This window comes from Mus musculus, chromosome 5 (assembly GCF_000001635.26).
Source record: "Mus musculus strain C57BL/6J chromosome 5, GRCm38.p6 C57BL/6J".
NCBI classification, from domain to species: Eukaryota; Metazoa; Chordata; class Mammalia; order Rodentia; family Muridae; genus Mus; species Mus musculus.
In genome coordinates this window covers 22091416-22116529 of record NC_000071.6, presented here as the reverse complement: position 1 = coordinate 22116529, position 25114 = coordinate 22091416, and the positions used below count along the sequence as shown (strand labels likewise).

General features: G+C 39.9%; 1 protein-coding gene across 2 annotated transcripts in view; it reads left to right on the top strand.

Annotated features, from left to right (window-relative positions):
- The window catches only part of Reln (reelin), a 460252-nt gene that overhangs the window by 228176 nt on the left and 206962 nt on the right, over nt 1-25114 (top strand). For both annotated transcript variants that reach the window (NM_001310464.1, NM_011261.2), the window contains exons 9-10: nt 10425-10521; nt 13066-13306. In NM_001310464.1, coding sequence (NP_001297393.1) covers nt 10425-10521; nt 13066-13306 — 338 coding nt within the window. The remainder of the gene's footprint in view (nt 1-10424; nt 10522-13065; nt 13307-25114) is intronic.

Sequence of the window (25114 nt, the reverse complement as noted above, 5' to 3'; positions counted from 1 at the left end):
TTGACTGGAATGTTTTAAAGCTATTTATAGCCTTTATATCTCTACTATTTAAGTGAATATGCACACAGTTCACTGCAGCAATGTTAATGTATTTGATTAGAAGGCATTGCAACAACTTTGGGGTGTGGCATATTATATAGTATATATGCCAATATTTTCTTTCTGAAATCTGTAAATTTAATAAACAAACCATATGAAGTATATTATCCTCTAAGCCTCTTGGAATTAAGAGCCTACATAGCTTTCTTCCCAAGGAAGGAGCAACTTGTCAGTGTTCATTAGACATTAATAATATCTCTGGTTTTGAATGGCCTTGATGTAATGTCAGAAGCTATAAAGTTGCTTAGTTTATGTCACCTAGCAAAACTGATAGGAAGAAATGAACATTTCTTATGAATTTTGAAAAGTTCCTGGCTCCAGGAGATACTTAGAGTTTCCTCCAGGTGTGTATAGGATGCTTACGGAGTGGCTGCAGAGTAAGCTGCTCGCTCTCCGGCGTGCTTCAGATGGGCTGGATTTGACTCCCACTTACAATTGCTATTTTTTCATGTGATAGTATGTAACAGCTCTGTAGAGACCCCAGTCGGTCAGTGTGACACAGAAGCACTCCAGGGAGCAGGTCCTGGGACCTGCTGGTCCTCTTTTGCTTCTATTGAATATCTGAAGCTCACAAGATCTTATTCAGATTCAACTCCCACGCTGAGTTGTTTGTTGTTGTTTTTGTTTGTTGTTGTTGTTGTTGTTGTTGTTGTTGTTTTTCGAGACAGGGTTTCTCTGTATAGCCCTGGCTGTCCTGGAACTTATGTAGGTAAACTGCTATTTAAAAGTAATTCTTTTAATCCCAACCTAATGGTAATGTGATCCATTTCTTTATTGGTGTATTTTGATTCAGTAATAGAAGAATTTTAGAAATTCTAAGTACTTTCTCATTCATCAAAACACTTTTATATACCTATTTATTTTAAATTGGCAGATGAAATTACATGTGTTTACCATGGACAGCATACTGCTTTGAAGTATCTATACAGCCAGGAATAGTGGTGCGCACCTTTAATCCCAGCACTCAGGAGGCAGTGGCAGGCAGATCTCAGTGAGTTTGAGGCCAGCATGGTCTACAGAGTTAATTCCAGGACAATCAGAGCTACATAGTGAGACCTTGTCTCAAAAACAAACAAACTAACTAAAACAAGCATCTACAGTGTAGATTTATACATCCCAGAATAGCTGGACCTAGTCATATGCATCCCCACTCTCTTTCTATTGATAAAATAATTTCTCACTGGGTTGCACCATGCTCAGGAAAGGAAGAACAAAGCTGGTGGTGTGAGTTTCTGTCCTCTAGTACTAGGGCTTTGAACATGCATGAAACTCAGAAATAAACCTGCTGTGTTTGTTCTCAGTAAGAGGATGGCCAGGGTTTGTGGGTACATTTTATTCATAATTTGGAGGGGCATGGAAAGAGTTTCTCTAAGGGAAAAAAAAAAGTAAAACCACAGAATTAAAATAAGGTACAATTCTCTTTATTCATTTAGAATGAAAAATTACAAGCAGTGTCAGATTTTTAGAAACTTAGCATTCTGCAAACGTTACAGAATCAAGACATAAACCTCTTTGTTAATTAGTTTGGGCCCTAGAATGTTGATCCTTGTGCACTGGCTACATGCTTTTAACATACTTCATTTTGTAATGTTTTCAATAAAGAGCACAGAGGTTTTGCCCCTTCTTAGAATTGGAAACAATCACCCATGGAAGGAGTTACAGAGACAAAGTTTGGAGCTGAGACAAAAGGATGGGCCATCTAGAGACTGCCATATCCAGGGATCCATCCCATAATTAGCCTCCAAACGATGACACCATTGCTTACACTAGCAAGATTTTGCTGAAAGGACCCAGATATAGCTCTCTCTCGTGAGACTAGGCCAGGGCCTAACAAACACAGAAGTGGATGCTCACAGTCAGCTATTGGATAGATCACAGGGCCCCCAATGGAGGAGCTGGAGGAAGTACCCAAGGAGCTAAAGGGATCTGCAACCCTATAGGTGGAACAACAATATGAACCAGTACCCCTGAGCTCTTGTCTCTTGCTGCATATGTATCAAAAGATGGCCTAGTCGGCCATCACTGGAAAGAGAGGCCCATTGGACACGCAAACTTTATATGCCCCAGTACAGGGGAACGCCAGGGCCAAAAAGTGGGAATGGGTGGGTAGGGGAGTGGGGGGGGAGGGTATGGGGGACTTTTGGGATAGCATTGGAAATGTAATTGAGGAAAATACGTAATAAAAATAATATTAAAAAAAGAGCACAGAGGTAATTCTGCCTCTAGATTTTGATGCTTAATATTTTACCATCCATACTCCTTATTAATAATGTCATTTTAGATTTTGGGGATTGATTATTAAACAGAAAAAATGTCTCATTTAGACTTCAAGGTACTTTTAACTTTCTCCGTGCAGTGACTAATATTAAACTAGTATTTGAATTGACGCCATTCATTAACCAATGTGTCATCGTTGCCTTTGAGTCATGGTGCTGTGTGCGTCAGCACAGTGGGCTGTAGGAACTTCTAGAAGCCCTTTTCATACTGGGAATAACTCTACTTTAAAATAGAGAAAACTGCAGAGACATGTCGGAGCAACCCACAATAAATGAATCTTCAAATCAGCTTTTTCTTATCAAAATTCCCAGTGCTGCCGTCACCCCTGGCTGGCGTGAGAGGCATCTTGAGAGGGTCGTAAGAATGGAGACAGCAGAAATTTTAAAATACTATCATGTAACACATTGCTAGAGCTCCCAAGCGGGCCTTGGAAGGTGCCAATACATGTACGTTAGCTCAGTGTTAAATGTATTCGGTCCATAGTAAATAACATTAGTCTTAAACACTGTGTTTATATACGTTGCAGTAAGTCATCCTGACAAACTGATGGCCTTTGTAACTGTCTCCTGCCAGTGGCCTCTGCTTTTCCTTTCAAGTTCCCATGGCATCTTTAACATGTACTATTTCCATTGTTTTTGCCTGTATCATAATCATTGATAAGGACCATGGAGATGGCTATACACTGTTGTATTTTGTGTTCTGATTCCTAATCAAGAACACAAATCAATGTATAAATTAATGTAGGTTTGGAGGCCAAGGATCTTCTTTTATATTCAGAATGTCCTATAGCATGAGACTTTACAGCGCATATATGTTGACACACAAATTTTGATATTCATGTAAATAGGAGAGAATTATGGGGAGAGGGGATGTTCACACCAAATGAACTCTCTACCCACCATTGAGTAAGTGAAGGAAAATATGCCCCTGGAAACTCCTTGTAAAGCAAGCTTTACCAAAGAAAAAGGTGCCTGTTTTTATTATTGCCTAAATGTTTTGCCATTGTACTGTAATATCTTAGAACTGGGCATAATAAATGAGCCTCAAGTTATCCAGGAAAGCATTTTATCAGATGTCTTAGTGAGGATCTCCACTACTGTGAAGAGACACTATGAACATGGCAACTTTTACAAAGAAAATCATTTAATTGGCACTGGCTTACAGTTCAGAGGTTTACTCCATTATTGTCATGGTGGGAAGCATGGTGGCCTGCAGGGAGACCTAGTGCCAGAGGAGTTGAGAGTTCTATATCTTGATCTGCAGACAGCAGAACAAAATTGCATGTCTCACTGGTTTTAGCTTGAACATGGAAGGCCTCAAATCCTGCCCCTGTAGTGACACACTTCCTCCAACAAGGCCACACCCCCAATAGTGCCACTCCCTATAGGCCAAGCATTCAAACGCATGAATCTGTGCAGGCCAGACCTGTTCAGAGCACCAGATGAGGAAGGATGGTTGTCATGCCGACCGTCTTAGTGATGAAGGTTACCCACACCAGAAATGCAGGAGTACTTGCTGTGTCTTTACTTTCCCGGTTCTTGATTTGTGTCACCAAAGAGTGGTGTTAAAGCAAGAACAAAGGTGTAGCATTGTCATTGTCTCAGTGCAAGCTTGAAGACAGCGCAAGTTTCAGTCTCCATGCTGGTGGACAGAGGCTGTCCTACAGAAAGAGGAGCTATAATGGTGACAACACCATGATGCTGCTAGTACATTCCCAAGAGTTAAGTCTGGAGAACATTTATTTCATTTGATAAATGTTCAGTCAGCTCTTCAGTGAGAGCTGGGGGACAGGATCTAAGAAATGAAATCTCTGCTGTAGTAGAGCGAAAGCTCTGGCGGGAGGAGGACGTGGCTAAATGAGTGACTGTGGACCTAACAGTGCAGTAGGAAGTTAAATCCAGAGCCCGAGAGTGGTGGAGGAGAACCTCACTGACAGTAGCCAGGTAAAGGCAGAGGTCTGAGAGTGTGACCATTCATAGGGGTTCGAAGTGTGTGAGTGAGAATGAGTGGACAGTGTCAGAAACGTACAGACGGATCTCTGGCTGTCACAGAACCTGTGGAAACGGGATAATAAGCAATGCTTTTCCTCATAGGGGAGAAGGGCTGGCCTGAGGTCTGCTTTTTCAGAATGACAGCTAAAGTCAGGAGAAATGAGACTGAATAAGAGTGTAGAATTCTGGGTTCCCACAGGGCCCTGACATAAGTGCTCACTTTTATAGTGTGTTGACTCATTGATTAAGTGATTACTTATCCTGGTGGCCTGGCTGCTGTTAACAAAGGCAAAAGGCAGAATATTACCTGTCTATTTCTTCTAAATTATAATAGGAACACTACTATTTACATAGGACCAGGGATCAATTTTATAATTAATTAAACCCATAATTAACTTTAGTTACAACTTTTAACTGAGATTCAGACCATGTTTGCTGTAAATTTTGGGGGGATTGCAATGATAAGGGCTGGGGCATGGCTGAGTAGTAGATTTATAGTCACCATTAGAATTCATTCATTAGGATACAAGTGCAGTTAACCTGAAATCTGACGTTTAATTTTAATGCCAATACCATACCAGGGTAACTAACATCTTTTTAAAGTTTATTATTTTCAATTTTGATGATATAATTAAATCATTTTCCCCTTCTCTTTCCTACTTCTGAACACACATACACACACATGCTTGAGCATTTGTGGTTTTTCTGTTTATCAATAACAAAGCAGTAACAGTCTTATTCACTGATGATCCTAAATAGAAATAAAGCCACAGAAACCTGTCCCAACATGCTCTGAACATGTGAGGCATTTCAGACAATGTGTATGGTTTAAAAGCAAAACAGAAGAAGCAGGAGTGTGTGTTCTGTGTACCAAGCATATTGTGAATCGGGTTCTGCTCGGGCTGGTTCTGATTCCCGTCTATCAGCTGTCCTGGGCACACATGAAGTGGGGTGCAGAGAGCAGAACCCGGCTGTTCACAGAAGCTCTTTTTAGGTTGATGGATTTTTATTTCTTGATGGGTACTGTCAAGTGTAAATAGAGCAGATTTTCTGCTCTCCTAACCCTACGCATAGCAACTTGTAGACAATTTATCAGAGACAATTTCACTCTAAAAAGTGGGAAAACAGTGCTTCTAATTTTGTCTGACTAAATATTAGATGTCTACTGGAGATAGCCAGTAGCCCTTGGATCTCTAACTAGGAACCTCTTGGGAGAGGTAAATCTGGAGATAACATTTACTTCTCTCATTGTTATGAGAATGATACTTGACAAAAGCAGGTTAAGGAGGAGTTTATTTTATCCTGTAATCTGAAGTGCAGTCCATTGTATTAGGGACAGCGTGGCAGCAGCAGGAGCGTGAGGCAGCTGGTCACAGGGCATCCACAATCAGAAAGCAGAGACAAAGGCTGGTGCTCAGCTCACTTATTTTCTCCGTTCTATTCAGTCAGCATCCTCAGCTCATGGAATGATGTAATTGACACATACTGTCTATTCTTCTACTTCAGTTAGCCCAATCTAACATTCCCTCACAGACATGCCCAGGAGTTTGTCTTGTAGGTAATTCCAGATCCTACCTGTCCACTTGGTAAAGAATATTAACCATCATTCTGGGTCCTTATAGGGTAGGTTTTAATAAATGCCTGAGAAGTAAGTAATAGAACCAAAGTGGGTAAATGTAGAGAAAAGAGAAGATTAAAACAGCTTGGGTCTACTGGGGACTAAAATGGTACTCACCAGAACCCAAAGGTGAGGATGACGGGCAAGGTAAAGAGAAACATTAGGAGAATGGTACAGTTTCAATTAGAAAAAAAAACCCAAAAACTCATTATAGCAAGAAATAGGTAGAAAACAAGAATATAAAGGAAATGTGACGTCTGTAGACTTGTGTGTGACGAAAAGGACACTGTCATACACATGTTCTCTTTGTCTTAATGTACACCCTACTCTGTCAGCAACTGTGATCTGAGGACAGAATGTTAAATGTGAATGTTGAGAAGTCATAAGACAATTTAGTGTTCTTGTATGTAACTTGATCATGCTACATAGGGTTTTTAAATAGCACAGATTCAAAGATATAGTTCAGGGGCATTGTTCAGGACTTCTCACTGAAGAGTAAGGGGCTGCTTCCTGCTGGACAGTTTCAAGGTGGTACCCAGCACCTTTATCACAGAAAACGGATGACTTTCATTATACTGCAGCACAAATGTATCCTAAGCCAGAGATGAAATATTGGTTAAAAAAAAAAGATCTGTTGCTGTACAGACAGTTATGAGTGATCAATAGCCTGATATAGCTGTGTCCTGGGAGGCTCACAGTCATCCATTGAACAAGGTCCCCAATGAAGGAGCTAGAGAAAGTGCCCAGGGAGCTGAAGGGGTCTGAAGCCCCATAGGAGGAAAATCAATATGAACTAACCAGTACCTTCAGAGCTCCTTGGAACTAAACCACCAATCAGAGAAAACACATGATGGAATTTGTGGTGTTAGCAGAGGATGGCCTAGTCGGTCATCAATAGGAGGAGAGGCCCGTGGTCCTGTGAAGGTTCTATGCCCCAGTGTAAGGGATGCCAGGACCAGGAATGGGAGTGGGTGGGTTGGGGGGCAGGGGGAGGGGAGAGAGGATAGGGGATTTTTGGAGGGGAAACTAGGAAATGGGATAACATTTGAAATGTAAATAAAGAAAATGTCTAATAAAAAAAAGAAAAGTAATAACAATTAGTGTAAGCTAATAGCAAGTCAGAGTAAATGGTATTGTATGAGCTATTCTTAATATGTTTCCCAGCACTTGGGAGGCAGAGGCAGGCGGGTTTCTGAGTTCGAGGCCAGCCTGGTCTACAAAGTGAGTTCCAGGACAGCCAGGGCTACACAGAGAAACCCTGTCTCGAAAAAACAAAAAACAAAAAACAAAAAAATTAAGTTTGAAACAATAAAATCAATATTGGGAGTAAAAAAACAATGCTGTAAGTGACAGTTGGTATCTGTGCATCTTTATCAGTCAGCATCTTATCCACTTAAAATTAAGAACTGACAAGTGAGATAACTAGACAGAACTAATAAAGTCCCTTTAACATAAACTTCATGGCCCTCCCTCAAAGAGTGGGCATGGTGGTCATCGGTCTGCGGCACTACATGGGAATCAGATTTCTTGGGTATGTGACATCTTCAGTAAATTTGAGAAGGTCACTGATTTTGTTTAGTAACAGTAGACTTTATTACTTCGTTTTTTGTGACTTAAAATAAAAGTAACAGATTTTTTTCATAGGTTGGCAAAAAACAAAGTGCTTGAATTTTTTGTATCATTGTTGTTGTTGTTGTTGTTGTTGTTGTTGTTGTTGTTGTTGTTGTTGTTGTGTTGAGACAAGGTCTCACTATGTGGCCCTGGCCCTGGCTCTCCTGGAACTCTTGAACAGACCCAGATGGCCTCAAGCAACCTACCTGCCTCTGCTTTCTGGGTACCTGTTTTAAGCCCATCATTGTCGCTTAGACCATAGTTGTTGCTATGGTTTCAGTGAGCTTCCTTCTATCACTCATTCTTACAGTGCTGATATTTTTACAGTGAGTGATTGCACTAAAAGTGGTCTGGCGTCTGAGAGACGGATCTGCAAGCAAGATATTTTGCATTTGACACTTAGCATTGTCTTTATTATCAGGTCTTATATGTGTCAGACACCTTTGATGTGAGAGGAAATAAAGAGGTACCTGTTTCAGGTACCCCACTCCATATGAAAGAGTCTAGTAGAAGCAGTAATTCTGCATATCACATCTGGTTACAGGAAGTTGGCAGTAGTGTTAGGCACTAGAGTATGAGAGAATGCAATGAAGAGTTACTAACTCCTCCCCTCTCCTACACAAGGGTCAAACAGCCATGTTGAGTTTGGCAAAGAACAGGTCTCACAATAGTACTGACTGGTACCAGGTACCAGTTTTACTCTAACTGAGTATGGGGTGTGATTCGTCCACTGAACTGCAAGAGTGACTCAGGAATAGACTCTGAGTAAGGCAGATCTCCAAAGATGAACACTTCTCCAGAGGGTATGTCCCCCAGCTGCCAGTTCTCATCTGGGTTCCCTTGTCAGACCAATTGTACCCTGAATCCAAGCCATGGTCTCCCAGGTGAACACCCCTCCATTGGAGCCCTTTATGATCACCCTGGTACACTTGTTTCTTGAAAGTACCTATTTGATCTCTTTATGCTGGTGGCAATATGCTGAGAGACTGGGGAATTAATAAACATTATAAACAGTTTATAAACATTATAAACAGGGTACAGGAGAATCATTCATTTATAGAAGGAACATAAGTGACGTCAGAGGGGGCTAGAGGTAGGATAATGAGCTAATCATGGTCACAGACACCCAGCAAGAGCTAATGAGGACCCCTTAGACTGTGGCGAAGAGGAGATGGATTAAAGAACTCACTTTACATATGAGAGAGTTGTATGATCCAGAGGCTGTGTCTGTTTCATAGGCTGGAAGTTTACTCTCATAACACTGAAAAGACAACATGAGAAAACCAATAGAAAACATAAGTGTTATCAGGGTGTTTTCAGTATCTACTTGATGTGTGTCAACATTCTCTCTATGCTTGCTTTATAAACAATTTGCAAGAGTTTGCGTTCTGCGTGTAACGTTCTGGTTGTCATTCTTTCCTTTACAAGGATTCACCTCATTCATTTGACTTTTAAGCCCTTGGAACATGCGAAACATAAAAGAAGCATGCAAATAGAATATAAAGCCTCAAACTAGCCTGGACTTCCCCTGAAATGCCTTCCCCTACCAGACCTCATTCTTGTTTGGTTTGTCCCACGGATCCTGCCAGCTTCCATTTCCAGCCACACAGTTTGATGTTTATTTTAACCAACTGCTCATGAAAGGTGGAATTTCACAACAGTTGCAGTGGCATAAGGCGGGTTTCCCTATAAGCAGGATAGCCGGGTGCGTCCTGTTGGGTACCCCTTTCTTCCACCCCTTTTCACCTGCATTTCAGCTGTGAGAGTAAATCTAGGAAAACTACTTTTTGGCCTTTTAGCACATTGCCAACTTTGGCAATTTTAAACTAACGGGTTTTTTACTAAACACCACTGAAATGAAATGAAATAAATGAGTCTGATGAATGCCTGCGCCCTGACTACTACAAACGGAAAACCATCAACAGATGCTATTTGCTGAAACGGAGGCCCTTGTAGCAGATGGGTGGAAGTTAAACACAAATTGTACTGTTTCTTTTCCTTTTGGTTCATTTGTTTTTATTGCTATATAAAAACCTCTGATATATTAGTTACAGTAAACTTGAAGCAAATGCTTCATGACTGTTTGGGTTTTTCTGAGATCCCTGAAATTATACTCAGACCATTCTTCATTATATGAACTCATTGAAAATAGAGACTCAAAACTCTTCATCAGTTGTAGAAATTCTTTTGGAATTCATACTCCAATATTGTAAATAATGATGAGAAGCAGCTGCCAAATACTCATGGTGAGATATTATGTCTCTGTCTTAAATATCAAGTGTTGAGCTGCAATAAAGTATCTGTCATACCTCCAATGGTCAGTATGTGTTTAGAACTAGGGTATTTTCACAGTGTTTTCTTTCCTCAGATGCCACTGCCTCCTTTAGCAAGCGCACATACAGACAACGGGGACTGTGCCCCAAATCAACAAGTCATATACCATTTAAAGTAATGACTATCGATTGATACTAACCTTCAAGAACAATCATGGCATTGTTAATCGTTCTGTAAATTTAGATACTCCTTTCCACAGAACTGTTTATTTTAATCTTAAGTAAGATAGTTCATATGTCTCCAAAGAAACCAGAAATGTATCCTTTTTTACCTCCCTTCCAGTTCCTAAGGTTGTTTATTAGATTATATTCATTATCACAGAACACAGGAAAATTCAACATAGCAGGAGTAATGGAGGAAACATTTAGATATTTTTAAAATATTGAAAATATTTACAGGGGAATATTTATAGGGAAATTGAAATGTTTACAGGGATACTGCCTGTAATCGCATTGTTTTTTAACTGTGAAATTTGTTGTTACTCTTATTTATAGGGTCAGGATCATGTCGATTTAGTTACTCTGACCCCAGCATCACTGTGTCATACGCCAAGAACAATACCGCTGATTGGATTCAGCTGGAGAAAATTAGGTTTGTTACCATTTCAAGTATTTGCTCCAGGTCTGTTGTGAGAAGACTTCTGCACCTCTAGTTGCCTTCCTTCTATCCAGAAGTCTTTCTTTATGGTTAAAATACTTTGGTTGTTCATTCCTCAAGTCATGAGCATACATAATTACTGCTTGAGGAGGATGCTGCTAGAATTGTAATCTTCCCATTCATAAGCTCCTACCATCAATACTCCTTGTAGTGACCTGTTTTGGCCTGCAGCACATTTGGCATCATAACTTGTGAGAGAGTATCCTTTGCCACATAACATCACCAGCTGTGGCAGGCAGGAGGCGACCTGTCTGTGCCTGGCATCCAGAGCTGAGAGCATGACCAGTAACAACTGCCTGCATCCATCTCTGTCCATGGTGATAGGGGTTCATAGCTTTTTCCATCATCTGTCATTTCACTTCTCAAGTCATGCAGGCCTATCCTGTATCTTCTCTACGTCAAGAGTTCTCCAATGAGAAAATGAAGTAGGATGCTCCAGGTAAAAGGAACTCTAACGTTGGAAAGATCTGATGAGCTTAGAAAATACCAAATCCTGTTTACCACTACTGCAGAGTTGTAACCAAGAACTAAAATTCAGAGTGGATGATTGGTTACAGACGTAAAATGAAAAGGAAACCAATACCCCACACTTTGAGACAGACACAGTGCCTGCTGTGCTGAGGGCCATAGCCCCACATTAAATTAATCCGTATTAAAGGGATTGTGGCAACTGGGCTAGTTCTTAAGCTTGCAACATTTAAGTAGAATATTTCCCATCAATTTTGTAACAATTGTTTTCCATTAGCCCTTTTCTTTATATTAAGAGGACAGTGATCTGTTTAGGGAAGCAGAAGAAAAATTACGTTGATAATCTTTAATACTAGCCAATTTGTACAAGGTTTCTAGAAGTATATTAAAAAAAACCCACATAAGCTCTAGTCTAACAAAACTGAGGAAGGTAATTCTAAGGCAGGATTTTAATAACTGATCCCCCAGGCCTGGATGCTTTAATAACTGGTTCCCCCATGCCTGCATGCTGTATAATTTACTGGTAGTTACTGCACACTAAGCTCTAACATGCTGTGTCAAATTTATGACAATATTTGCTATTCTTTTTATTTTCTATGTTTTGAAAATGCATTTACATCAGATACTTAACATCTGAATGGATGTAATCAAACCAACATACATATAGAAATTTTACCTTTATCTCCACAGCTTTCTTTTACCATAACTGAAGTAAATTATGATATGTATTTCTTGCTAGAAAAGAGCTATACGCTTTTGAAGTGATAAGAATGAAAGTGCACATTTGATTACACAAAGGAACATCACATTCAGCTGAGTGCATTAAATTTTTTCATGAAAATGACACTTTGAATTTTAGGCTGCATACCAAGCCGCCATACTTCTGCATGCAAAGTGCCTTTACCATTGGTGATCAGCACGAGAGATTTTTCTAACCACCATCTGAATCCAAAGTATATTCTCTTCTTCAGTTTAAATTCTTTTTGGAGCTAAAAAAATACTCACCATAAAATATTGTAAATGAGAAAGGAATTGATTGCCCCCAAAGGTGAGATACACCATCTATAACCCCACTGACAATTCTGAAGATATATGTGTGCTTCACTGGTGAGTGAAAAATATGGCTTTTCCCCAGCCCTTCCAAACCTGATTTATAGCAGCCCAGCCTACCACTAGTTTGCATTTTAGCACCATTTTTAATCTCAGCTAAACGATCATTTTTACAACAGCAGATTTCTACTTTGCTAGAATAAAATGATTAATAAAACTTGTATTATATAACAGGAAGAGCTAGATTCTAATAGATATTATATTAAAAGCTTGCTAAATCATACCAATTTTAAAAATATTGGCCTGTATACAATTGTAAATAATTATAAGTGAATACATTTAATTCTATGACAAATCCCTAATTTCACTCAGTCATCAGATATAAAAATGTATTTGATGACTAAAAATAAAATGACTATTATATAATGACTATATAATATATATATATGTATATATACTTAAACATATCATATATCTATTATATACTTAAACATATCACATATATATAAAACACCTACAAATATGAATACATAAACATATCACATATATATACATATCTACTTATGTTAAACATATCACTTTTCTTAAACATATCACATACAATGACCTCCAATTGATGTATAATTTCAAAATAAGAATCAATATTACTTAATTTCAATTTTTTTTCTTATCAAATGAATGATTTTTAAAGGGATATCTACCATGTGCCAAAACTCTTCTAGATAGAGTTTGACTCCTTTTGTATTATTATAGCAACTTGTGCCATCTTCTCTGCCTCTGTTCTTTTCCTGACGGATTTGAACACACTTTAGTACTTGCTTTAATAGGGAAACTGTAACAAGTGGCAGAGACTGACAGTGGGAACATGGGCTTGCATTTTGTCTGTAATGAGCATCACGTGTTCACACACGGCTGTGGTCTGAACTGTGAGCTTGACCTGCCTTCTCCCACTTGTTCCAGAGCCCCTTCCAATGTGAGCACAGTCATCCACATCCTGTACCTCCCCGAGGAAGCCAAAGGGGAGAGCGTGCAGTTCCAGTGGAAACAGGACAGCCTGCGAGTGGGTGAGGTGTATGAGGCCTGCTGGGCCCTGGATAACATCCTGGTCATCAATTCAGCCCACAGAGAAGTCGTTCTGGAGGACAACCTCGACCCGGTCGACACGGGCAACTGGCTCTTCTTCCCTGGAGCAACGGTCAAGGTTGGAACATTTCATCCTCTCTTCCTTTAGAAACCCAGGCTCACTGAACCAGTTACTTCAAGATAACTTTTCCAAGACAGGTCTAACATTCTTATATCTCATACCGTGCCATTTAAGGTTGTAATACCACTTTTTAAAACAACATTTGTTTATTTATTCATGTAACAGTGGGTTGAGAACTCAGACTGTGGGCATGATGGTGCACGTCTGAATCTCAGCACTCGGGAGGCAGAGGCAAGTGGATTTCTGAGTTCGAGGCCAGCCTGGTCTACAGAGTGAGTTCCAGGACAGCTAGGACTACACAGAGAACTCAGACTGGGCTGAACCCTGTAACATGAAAAGTGAATACATTTCTTCCCTTGCTTGTGGCTATCACTGGAAGCCGATAGGCACCTAGCTGTGCAAATACAGAACAGCCCAGTTGTCATTTTCTAGGAAAGCTTAGAGTTTCGAGACAGCACCAAATCAAGGCTTGGGACATTAAAAAGATTATCTAGAAAATTGAGAATATATGCAAATACCAACAGGTGGTCAGAAAGTGGCCAAGTAGAAGGAGGAATAGCACTCTGAGAACTGGGAGATCTCATGTATAGAGGCTTGAACTGAACGTTCATGCTTTCTACCCATTTGTGTGTTATAATACTCTCATATGGAGCTAGAAAATAGAGTCCCTATGAGGTCATTCAGTCATAAGTATGAGTCCTCTATGAATGGAGGATTAGTGTTCTTATGAAGGAGAACTTTCTGGCTCTTGGCATGTGAAAACATAGCAAGACTAAGGATATGTAGGCCCTTGCTAAGTCTTCTAGAGTTTGATTTTGGAACTCTAACTTCCAAAACTATTAGAAACTATTAGAAATCCCAGGCTGTGATGTTCTCTAACAATAGTCCCAAACTAAGATAGACATTCTAGATTCTTGGTTCTCAACCTTTGATTTGTAACCTCTTGGGGGAGGGGGGAATTGATTATCAAATATCCTGCATATCAGAGATTTACATTACAACTCATAATAGTAGCAAAATTACAGTTATGAAGTAGCAATAAGATAATTTCATGGTTGGGGGTCACCACAACATGAGGAATTGTATTAAAGGGTCAGAGCATTAGGAAGGCTGAGAACCACTGGTCTAGATGGTGAATACAAAAAACAGAACCCCTTCAATGGAGTTCTAAACAGTTCTCTCATATATTTTGAGACTCACGGTAAGTAATTCTGGTGTTGTGGCAAGTGAGAAGACCTTGAAGATTTGCTAGCTGCTGTAGTATTAGAATTGTATCTTGAGATCATATCCTCTGAGGTACTTTAAATCAAAGGCAATTACATTGGCATTTGAAATTGTTGTTCTAATAGAGAGCTCTGAGTTACAGGAGTCTTTGGAAAGACCAAGAAGCTGGAGGTACAAATGGTTCAATGAGAGATCTTATTAGGCAAGATTAAGGGAGAGAGGATGAAGACATGTAAACATATTTCAGATTTTGTCACCAGGGAATGGAGGAGATTGGGGACTGATAAAAGAAGAGGAAGAAATGGCCGATGACAAGGTTTGGGCAGCTAGACTGGCAAGGGTGTTATTTACTGACACAAGAAATATAAGAGGAGGAACAAATTTACAAGGCTGGTTAAGGTTGGCTTCAGTTTGGACACCTAGCTCTTGGTGTTGTTAGGGCCAAATGATAAGTAGTCAGCAGAAGTTAGGCCAGTTGTCACCTGGTGGATGGGGATAGCAGTCACAAGCTTGCCTGACAAGAGACTCTGCAATAAAGAACCAATACAAAAGAGCCATTAAGCCTTCAACTGGATCCCTGTATGTCTCTAATATGTAGAAATAAATTGAAATTTAGCTTACAGATATTTTTTTTATTTTTTAGCTATGACTTACTGATGCAATACAGTCCTGTGTTAGATAGAGAATATAAAGGCTCTGAAAGAGCTCCTTCTTTGTGTGTGCATGTTATAGGGAAATAAACCAGGACCTTTTCCACACTCAGCAAGTGTTCCAGCACTAACTTACATCCCCAACTCTCTTTTTACTCTTTGGGGCAGGGGTACAAGTTCTCATCAAGTTGCCAGTATCTGATTTAGGATTTACTCATGATGATGAGAAGAGATACCATGACCAAGGCAACTCTTATAAGGACAACATTTAATTGGGGCTGGCTTACAGGTTCAGAGGTTCAGTCCATTACCATCAGGGCAGGAGCATGGCAGCATTCAGGCAGACATGGCACTAGAGGAGCTGAGAGTTCAACATCTTGTTGGGAAGGCTGCTCCCAGGCAACTAGGATCTTAAGAGTGTTCTAAAACCCACACCCACACTCACACTTACAGTAACACACCTACTCTAACAAGATGACAACTGCTCCAAATAGTGTCACTCCCTGGGACAAGCAAGCTTATTTAAACCACAGCACCCAGTTTGATCTTGAACTCAACATTGAGTCCATATAGGTCTCAAACTTACAGTGCTTCTGCTTCTGCCCTCTGCTTTCTGCCCTCTGCCTCTTTGGTATTTAGGATAAGAGAGGCCCATGCCACAGGGTACAACTTGCTTACCTCCTTTTGAGAATTTAATTCAGTACTATACAAGAAAAAATATTGCAAATTGGTCTCAACCCAGAAACTCTCCTTCCTCAAGCAGTCAAAACTTGTAGTCATTTCAACACAAGGTGATAAGATTACAGCCATAGACTGGTCTTGAAAATAGGCATCCTTTCTGCACCATTCAGGAAAACATCCCATGAGACCTCTTGCTGAAAAACTTCTGACACAGCCCAAAGCTGCAGCTGCCTTAGAAAGAGTCCACGAATTCCTTTTGCACAGAGAACTTTTGTCAGGGTTCTTCGAGTGATGTCTGCTTGCCACTGCAGTGAAAGAGGGCTTTCTGCTGCCCCTACTCTACACTGACAAGCAGCTCTGAGCCCTTCCGTAGCAGGATTCTTGATCGTCTGACTCTCGTGCCCTCTACTAAATGCATGTGCATTTCTGCCTCCTATTACAAGCCATTATACTAATCTAATTAGCTACTTGGTTTCTTAAGGCATGTACTTTGGTTCCACCCATGGTAAAAATGCATGAAGTCTGTGTTTATGTCAGTAAGACATTTGATTAAATTAAAACTTTGGGTAGAGAATGCTTTTTTTCTTTTTAGTCTTTTGTCTCGCTCATAAGCTTACTAACCACGCAGCAGAGAATTGCCTAGGGAGCTTGGTCTACTAAGGAAAAAAAAATGTCACTGTGGTAATGATTTATTTTATTGACTTTAAGTCACCTGCCAGATAGACCTTCTACTCCAATATTTCTTTTGAAAACTTGAAACACATGCCCTAGTCAAATCTTAGAATTTGTTCTTTTAACTCATTTGTATAACCACTCCTTTGAAATACAATGAAAACCTTTTCTTTGATTAGATAATTCAGAATTATAAAATAAAAATTGTTTTGTAATTACATGAAATGCCTTTGTCAGATATTAATTGTTTTCTTAATGTCTTTTGAGATGAAAACGGAATACAACTACTTAGAAAATATCTCATGTCCCTGTGGGTTATGGGAGTGTTTTAAATGTTGCTTTCTTTTGGACTTTAATTATAAGTATTACATGTGTTTGCTCAACATTCTTTAACTTTTTATGTTTATTAAATGTTTCCAAGGTACTTACATTGTAATTAAGTCAAAGAAAAAACTCACCCATGATTAAGAGAAGAAAAGTGTATATTGTGTGTGTGTATGTGTCTGCAAAAGTCTCTTAAATACTAATGTTGATAAAGTGAATATACACAGTTCTGACTAAATTGTCCAGCTTCTGGTCTCAAAGACCATGTTTAATTGCTCAAAAAGGAAAGAGAAAAATGAGTCCATGTCACCAAAGACTGGATTTCTCTCATCTTGTCCAAATGTTCCAATTTCTCTGAAAAATATTTACAGTTTCATCTGAACTATCACTGTTTATCCCGAGTAGGGCAAAAGTGGCAAAAGGCTAGACAGAGTGATTAGCTTAAGGTGTCACATGACCCAGACAGAGTGATTAGCTTACGGTGTCAGATGACCCAGGGACCTGTAGAAATATGTCATCTGCTTAAATCCTCGAGCTGTAGAGGGTCATGGCTATTCTTGGGTCTTTATTAATTACTGCCAACTGCACCTGCAAGAATCCAGCTTTTACCATAGAACCTGCTCTCATATTTGTGTTTGATTGACACATGGTGCTGGGATTGAATCCAGGACCTCCTTGCATGCACATGTGAGGAGACACTCTGAGTGATATCCCCACTGAGGGATATCCCCAGCTCTTTGCTGTAGTTTTTGATTCAGTAAACTGATTCAATAGCTGGTTAAAGGTTTCCAAGGTAGTTTCTCTTCCATCCTTTTGTGCCCACAGCCCTGCCTCATCTTCCAAGGCTTGTCCCAGAGAACTTTCCCACATGGAAGGAAAGGTGTACCACATTCTATTGTGCTTCCAATCAGCAGCGTTATTTTTATTTCCCATCAATCCTAAGGCAACCCTTCGTTCACCCCTAAGTACCTGTGACTTTAAATGCCAGTAAATAAACTGAGAGAAGTGAAATAACCTCCTCAGAGTGCTGCCTCTGTAGCAACACCCACACAACCCCCCTTCCACAAGCACCCAGCACGAACAGATCACGTTAGCCCAGGGAGAGCCTGAAACCCACTCTCTCTTTTGTGTGTGTGTGTATGTGTGTGTGTGTGTGTGTGTGTGTGTGTGTGTTCTTACTAGCTTAAGAAAAATTCTCTTCGTATTTTTTGAGAGTATCATGAGCAAATAATAAATTCCAGCTACAACTTTTGCATCAGTCATGTTTTTTGTAGATTTTCATCCTTTAGGTGTTAATTCAGTGTACTCCCATCATTAATTTTTAGAAATTAAGCCATTCTTACATTCCCACAATGAAACCTATATATGATGATATTGTTTTATACATTTTGGAGACTATGCATTCCTCGTCCAAGTATTTTTTTAATATTTTTTATTGCATATTTTCCTCAATTACATTTCCAATGCTATCCCAAAAGTCCCCCATACCCTCCCCCCCACTTCCCTACCCACCCATTCCCATTTTTTTGGCCCTGGTGTTCCCCTGCACTGGGGCATATACAGTTTGCGTGTCCAATGGGCCTCTCTTTCCAGTGATGGCCAACTAGGCCATCTTTTGATACATATGCAGCTAGAGTCAAGAGCTCCGGGGTACTGGTTAGTTCATAATGTTGTTCCACCTATAGGGTTGCAGATCCCTTTAGCTCCTTGGGTACTTTCTCTAGCTCCTCCATTGGGAGCCCTGTGATCCATCCAATAGCTGACTGTGAGCATCCACTTCTGTGTTTGCTAGGCCCCAGCATAGTCTCACAAGAGACAGCTACATCTGGGTCCTTTCGATAAAATCTTGCTAGTGTATGCAATGGTGTCAGCGTTTGGAGGCTGATTATGGGATGGATCCCCGGATATGGCAGTCTCTAGATGGTCCATCCTTTCGTCTCAGCTCCAAACTTTGTCTCTGTAACTCCTTCCATGGGTGTTTTGTTCCCAATTCTAAGGAGGGGCATAGTGTCCACACTTCTTCATTCTTCTTGAGCTGAAACCCACTCTCTATTAAATCACCCGTTTCATTTGCTAGCGATGGTGATTTTTGACTACTTTCACAGAATGAGACTTTTTACTTCTGTGTATTTTTCTAGAAGTGTAAAGAATTAGTGTCCGCTTATATTATACTAAAGTAGGTTATAGTATCAGTTCATCACTGAAGTTGTTAGAATAGCTGCTGTTACCACATCAGGGAAGCTGTGGGTGTGCAGAACATGTTTAAGAGTCAGAGATCCCACCTTCCCACCTGATGAGGGAGAATGAATAATCTCAAGGCAACTTCTGTGCACCAGCTGTGAGTGATTTTGGTTTAATCAAGGATTAAAGGATCTGAGCTGAATATTTTGGCTCTTTCCATTTAAGACTATCAAGGTTTAGCATCTCCTGCTGGGTAAGGTTCTCACACTCAGGAATGATGCTTGCAGTATCATGAAAACCACGTGGATCCTTCACATAATGGGTGAAAATAATAATAGTAGCATAGCCGTGGTTGTGACGAACGATGATTATAACAGCAGTTCTATTGGGAGCATTTCATGAAGCCTTGTAGGTCCAGGCAGGGAAGACCTTCTCGGCAGCCTTGCGTCATGTTGATCAGCATTCAGCAACTGAAAACACAGCTTACAAGTTCACCGGGGCCATCTGTCTCACCTTTTCAGATTTGCATCTTGCAATTTTCGAATATAATTTCAGGCTCAAAGGAAAGTATTTTCTGTAAATTTGCAGGGTCAGCCCAGAGTGGCTACAGCTGCCTGCTTTCCATTGCTTTGCCATCAAAGAGGAGGGTTGTAAATGGTAGTGAATCACTCCCAGGACAACCGGGGATAACAGAGCTAGAAAGAGCTTTGAGTAGAATTTTTCTCTCTCTTCTCCTCATCTTTTAATAGTACCCCATGAAGTAGAATTTCTGAATGAGTCAATATGGCATGGCCGTGTATTGCTCAAGCCACTGTCTCATTTTGTTTGTCTTTTTGCATACGTCTTTCATGGCAGGTGCAAAATTTATCTTGAAAATATAAATCATCCATGCATGACTCTTTGCTGTCTCCTGTGTGCATGCCTCTGTGTGTGCATGTGTGTGCACAAGTGTGTGTGTGTGTGTGTGTGTGTGTGTGTGTGTATAACACAAGCAAAAAGAGGGAGAGTGCTTTGCTCAGTGTCCATTATAAGTGTTTCTATCTACTCAGTGAGCTTGGTTCCGCTGAGTTTGCAAAGGCATAAATCACTGGTTTGTGTCAAAGCTGGAACTGGCCTACATATTAAAAGCAGGTCACTGGGACAGAAGTGCTATGCCACGTGCCTCTCATTTTTAAGAAACCTTCGCATTCCAATCGCCTTACCTGCACCTGATGGTGTTTTGCTATTTATTACCCAATTGCCTAAAACTCTAGATCCCTCCTTGTACGTGTTTATGTCGAGTTGTTCTGAGAAGCAAATCAGCACTAACAGCCACCAAGACTGTTGGAATGATTGCCCTTGCGAATAGGCTGTGATTTGAACGCATGTCTTTAGAAACTCTTTTAAGAAGCAGTTTGTTGGAGTCTGCAGTGCATACTAAGGGTTTGCAGTCACTAAGTTACAAGCTTTAGAAGAGTCCTATTTCTGTCTCTTCTCTCATCTACTACATTCACCTTTGATTATAAGGCAATGACCACAGTTCTCGTAGTTAACAAACAACAAAAGGCCCCAGTGAAGGCAGTAGCCCTCAGTTAGGTAAGTCAACAGGCCATTAAGAGGAATCATTACATCAGAACAAGAGAGTCTGTTAGTTTTCTTATTGTAGTGAATTTAGCAAATCTATTATTCTACTGGACAGAAGGCAAGTCTCCACCCACATCAGAACTGTAGCTTCTTTCTCAGTGTCTGACATCACCCCTAAATGTTGCTAATTCTCACAAATAGCTGAATCGTGAGTGGAGAAGAAAAGTCGTGTCCAAATTAAAAAACATATAAATGAATTTGGATGAAAATTTTTAAATCTTAATGGAAGTTGAGGCTAATGAGGAGAAAATGACTTTTTGACAATGGTGAAAGGAGAAATCAAGGAGGCGCCAGATCATTTTCAAACCTGTCTTTTGGAAATAAAACCCCCTGGAAGCAAGACTTTCCTGATACCATGCCTGGCTTGTCTTCTGTGTAGCATTCCATTCAGTACCCTGGGAAAATGGCTCAATGGCTCCCTTCACAATTTTGCTTACAAGCACAATTAGAAAGCAATCAGGTTTGCTTGGCAAAGAAAATATATATATGCTTTGCAGGTTGCTGTAATACAAACTGTTTAGCGCGGGACTTGTGGGACTTGTGTTCTGGGTTCCTAATGAGGATAAACCTGAGCGCAGTAAGACCTGTGGCCAGCCATGTTCCCATGCCTCCTTCCATTAGGAGTCTGAATGATAACTATGATTTCCTGGCTGGATTCCAGCTTGCTTAATTGCATGCTGTCTACCCAGATTCCCTCTGCTTTGGGGTACGCTTCACTCCGGACTGTGCTGCTCTTATTATTGTGTTCCCCCAAGAGGTGGGTATACATTACAAAATGGGCCAGACTATAATTTGCTAAGCTAACAAGAGTGCTTTGGGGATGAGGGGTTAAATGTGGTAGTGTGTGTTTCACAATCTCCCCCCAGTGAGGTTTATTTGTATAGTAATTAATATGGAATAGCATCAGTGAAATGTGGACATGAGCCAGGTCACTGGAACAACAGTGGCAATAACATAGAAACACCTAATTTTGATAAATTCGACAGAAGATAAGCATTCAGACAAATCCCCAGAGCCTCGTGTTCCTTTTGTGTTTGTCTTGTTTTGTTTGGGATTGAAACTGACAATTCTAATTGCTGATTAGGCTAACACAGTATTCAATAAGGAAATTTTATCTTTCCCCTGTATGGTAACTTCTCCATCATCTTTGTATGAGTCACAACTCCTAACAAAATAACTTGTGTGGTAGCAGGATTAAATAATTAAAGAAATGGAACAAAAATGAAGGAAAGAGTCGTATGTGTGGATTCCTAATATTGCTATCTTTAAATATATTCCCTATGGTCTCTCATCTATTCCTTATAATTACCCCCATTTCGAAGATGAGGAAGCAGGAGCTCCAACATCTCAAAAGGCTTGAAGTTGTGAAGCCAATCCTGTTTTATTATGATCTTGGCTTTTCCATGCCATGCTATGCTGTAGCCTCCTGCGTTGTGCCTGGCATCCTGTCCTTAATTTGAGAAGACAAGTACGAAAACCTAACACTGTGAAAATCAAGATCACCAAAGAGGAGGCTAACAACTGTCGGTGGAATTTCACATGGTTATCCCTCCTCTGGTTACTCCAGTTCCAATCTGTCACTATTTCCATTTCAGAGCTGATAGTATTGCGAAGTAATTATACACTTGTCACAAAGTATACCAAAAGTTGAACCTTTGTAAATCCTAGTGCAGTGTGGTTCAACTGTGAATGTTTAATGATCCCAGAAAATAATGAGAAAAAAACCCCACTCTTTAAGCTCCCTAAAATCCACACGCCAGGGTTGACTCTATTGTGTTGAGTAAAGGAAATGCTCTCCTGCACCTGGACTCTATTCACAGCCAAATTTGCAGGTTTGTAACTGGCATTCAATTACCTAGAAATCAAATGTGTGGAAAAATAATAGAAATTTATTTTGTCTCATGAGAAAAAATAATTGTTTTCTTCTTATTAGGAATTCTTTCTATTTGGGGGGATGAAGTCTGAATCTTTAAAAAAACACTGAACCCAAAGGAAGAAAATATGTGATAAAGTTATAGCATCTATGTAACAAAAGGCTTTGGAAACACAATGTGCAGGCCAGCCCGTCAGCTCCCACCACACAGCACCTCTTACTTTCATACGCAAGTTCATATGCCAGTATATTTTATTCCCAGCCAGACAGTGGCTAATTTACGGCTCTGCCAACAATGCCATTTTAATTAATTTTATTCATCTTATTTCTCTTTCCTCTGTTCCTCATATCTCATCTGTTTGCATTGCCTAGATTTTAATTAAAAATCTTCTCCTCTCTAAGGAGCAATCTGAAGTGGCAAAAATAATCACTTAAAATATTACAGTCATTAAAAAATTGGCTGTGGTGGAAGCCATGCATTTTCAATTTTCCTACAAATGATGTTTTAGCTTCCTTTTAAAGCACACTTTGTATCTGAATTGTCTGCCACCAGCCAGCTTGGCTATCAAAAATGGTCTTCCAGCTGGGTGGGCTGAGTGACAACTTCTTAATGGAGGAAATGGATGGCTCTCTGCTCATGTGGAGGGAACAACGCACCAGGCAGATTTCTTTCCATCTGCCACTGGCCCTCTACAAGCTGGCGTTGCCCCGACGCCCAGCGGACCCCTCTCAGCAAAGAGGGCATTGTCAAGAAGTGAGTTGTAAGGCTGTAGCCCCTAAAAGAATCATCAGGGTAGTCCGGCCCTAGAGAGATAATATTAAGAGTTGCTCTGGTGTTCTTTCTGAAGGCCTAATTAAACAACAGTGGAGGTGATTTAAGTACTTTTTACAAGTACAGAGGTGAAGTCATTAACCTTTCCCGCACAGTAGAGGGAGCAAGCTTAGAAAATGCTAACCTGAATTGTGGCCAAGGACATGTTATATTGAGGAATTTGCACTGATGTTTCCTGTTGATGTTTTTCTGAACGGCAATTTTTTGTCCTTTAGTTACACTGTGTTCTGCTTGTCAAATAAAGGAAATCCATTTAACAGCAAATGGAGAAATACTGTTTTATTGACTGGAAAAAAAACACATTAAAGACATGGGGATATCAAAGTTAGAGATCTGTTGTACTTAAGTATTTGTGGCTTACCAATGCCAAACTAATGAAACAAGTAATTAAAGCAATAATTGATGGCACATTGGAAGGTCTAAATCAGAAAAATAGAACTAGCCATAGACTTTATGCCTTGTGTAGCCCAAATACATGTTCAGCTACCTTATGTTTGTTTATTGAAATTGTTTAGGTTTTTAATTGTTAATTCCTACAAGTGAAGTGAGTTTGAATTGCTGTTGAACAAAAACAGCTGGGTATTAAAATTGAGAACAATTTTCTGAAACTCTTCATAGTTTCAGTAAATGCTGCACTTGAGTTTTTAGCATACTGGATTTTGGTGTCATTTAATGCAAGTTCTTCTGTTAAGAAAAATGACATTTGTCATCCCCTATCCTTGAGTTTATATCTGTTAGGAGAATATTTGGTAATTGTCCAAAATGTGGAGGGCTTTTAAACTAATTGATGATTTTATCTGCTATAATAATGTGTGAAGGTTTGCAGTATTTTTTTTATTATATTTTATTGTAAGGCCTATTCTTGTACAATTTTCTAAAGGTTTTAATTCAATCTGAGGAATTTTAATAACCATTATAGTGAGAAACAAAAACTGTATTTATTCTATTTCCCTACCAGTTACTGCTAAGACTGAAATACATTAGTGCATGTCTTTTAAGAGCACATGTTCAGAGATATTATTGATATTTGGAAATTTTAAAAGAACTGCTTTGAATCACTGAACTTCTCACAAACTATCAAGAGAGCAGGTATTATTGACTCCATTCTTTATTCATTGTGCAAAGCTGAGGTCTTCAGAGACACAGTGGCTTGTGTCAGCCCTTGGCCGTCAGGTAGAGGAAGTGTGCCTTCCAACCCCAACCTCCAGAACCCATGAGGATGCGTACAGACTGGAGCTTTCTTTCTTTATCACCTTGGTTGTTTATGGTTCCCACTAGTATGTTCTTCCAGCCTTGACTTCCTTGATCCTTCATTAATTGAGTCAGGTTGGAGGGAGAAGTTCACACAGCCCTTAAGCAAGCAGACCCAGGATTCTCTGCAGAGATGTAGAAAGAAACACATAATAAGCTCAGGAATTGTCTCCCATGGAGTCATCTAGGCTTCAGTTCTTAGTTTGGAGAGTTTCTAGGAACCCAGGTTGACTTCAAAACATTGCTTTTCAGTGGCTCAAACTCCCCTTGTAATCAATTTCAAGATCGTCAAATAAGGACACAACACTAGCCTGGTTCCCTACCCAGGACTCATATACACAAGCCTGTATATGACCAACTTCTTAGAAGGAAGGGTGCTCAGTATGTTATTGTCTCAGGTAACTTAGGAATTCACCACTTGGCATAACCATAAGGACATTGGCTCGTTTGAGAGAGTAGAGATGAGTTTACTATTTAAAGCTGGCAGGATTATT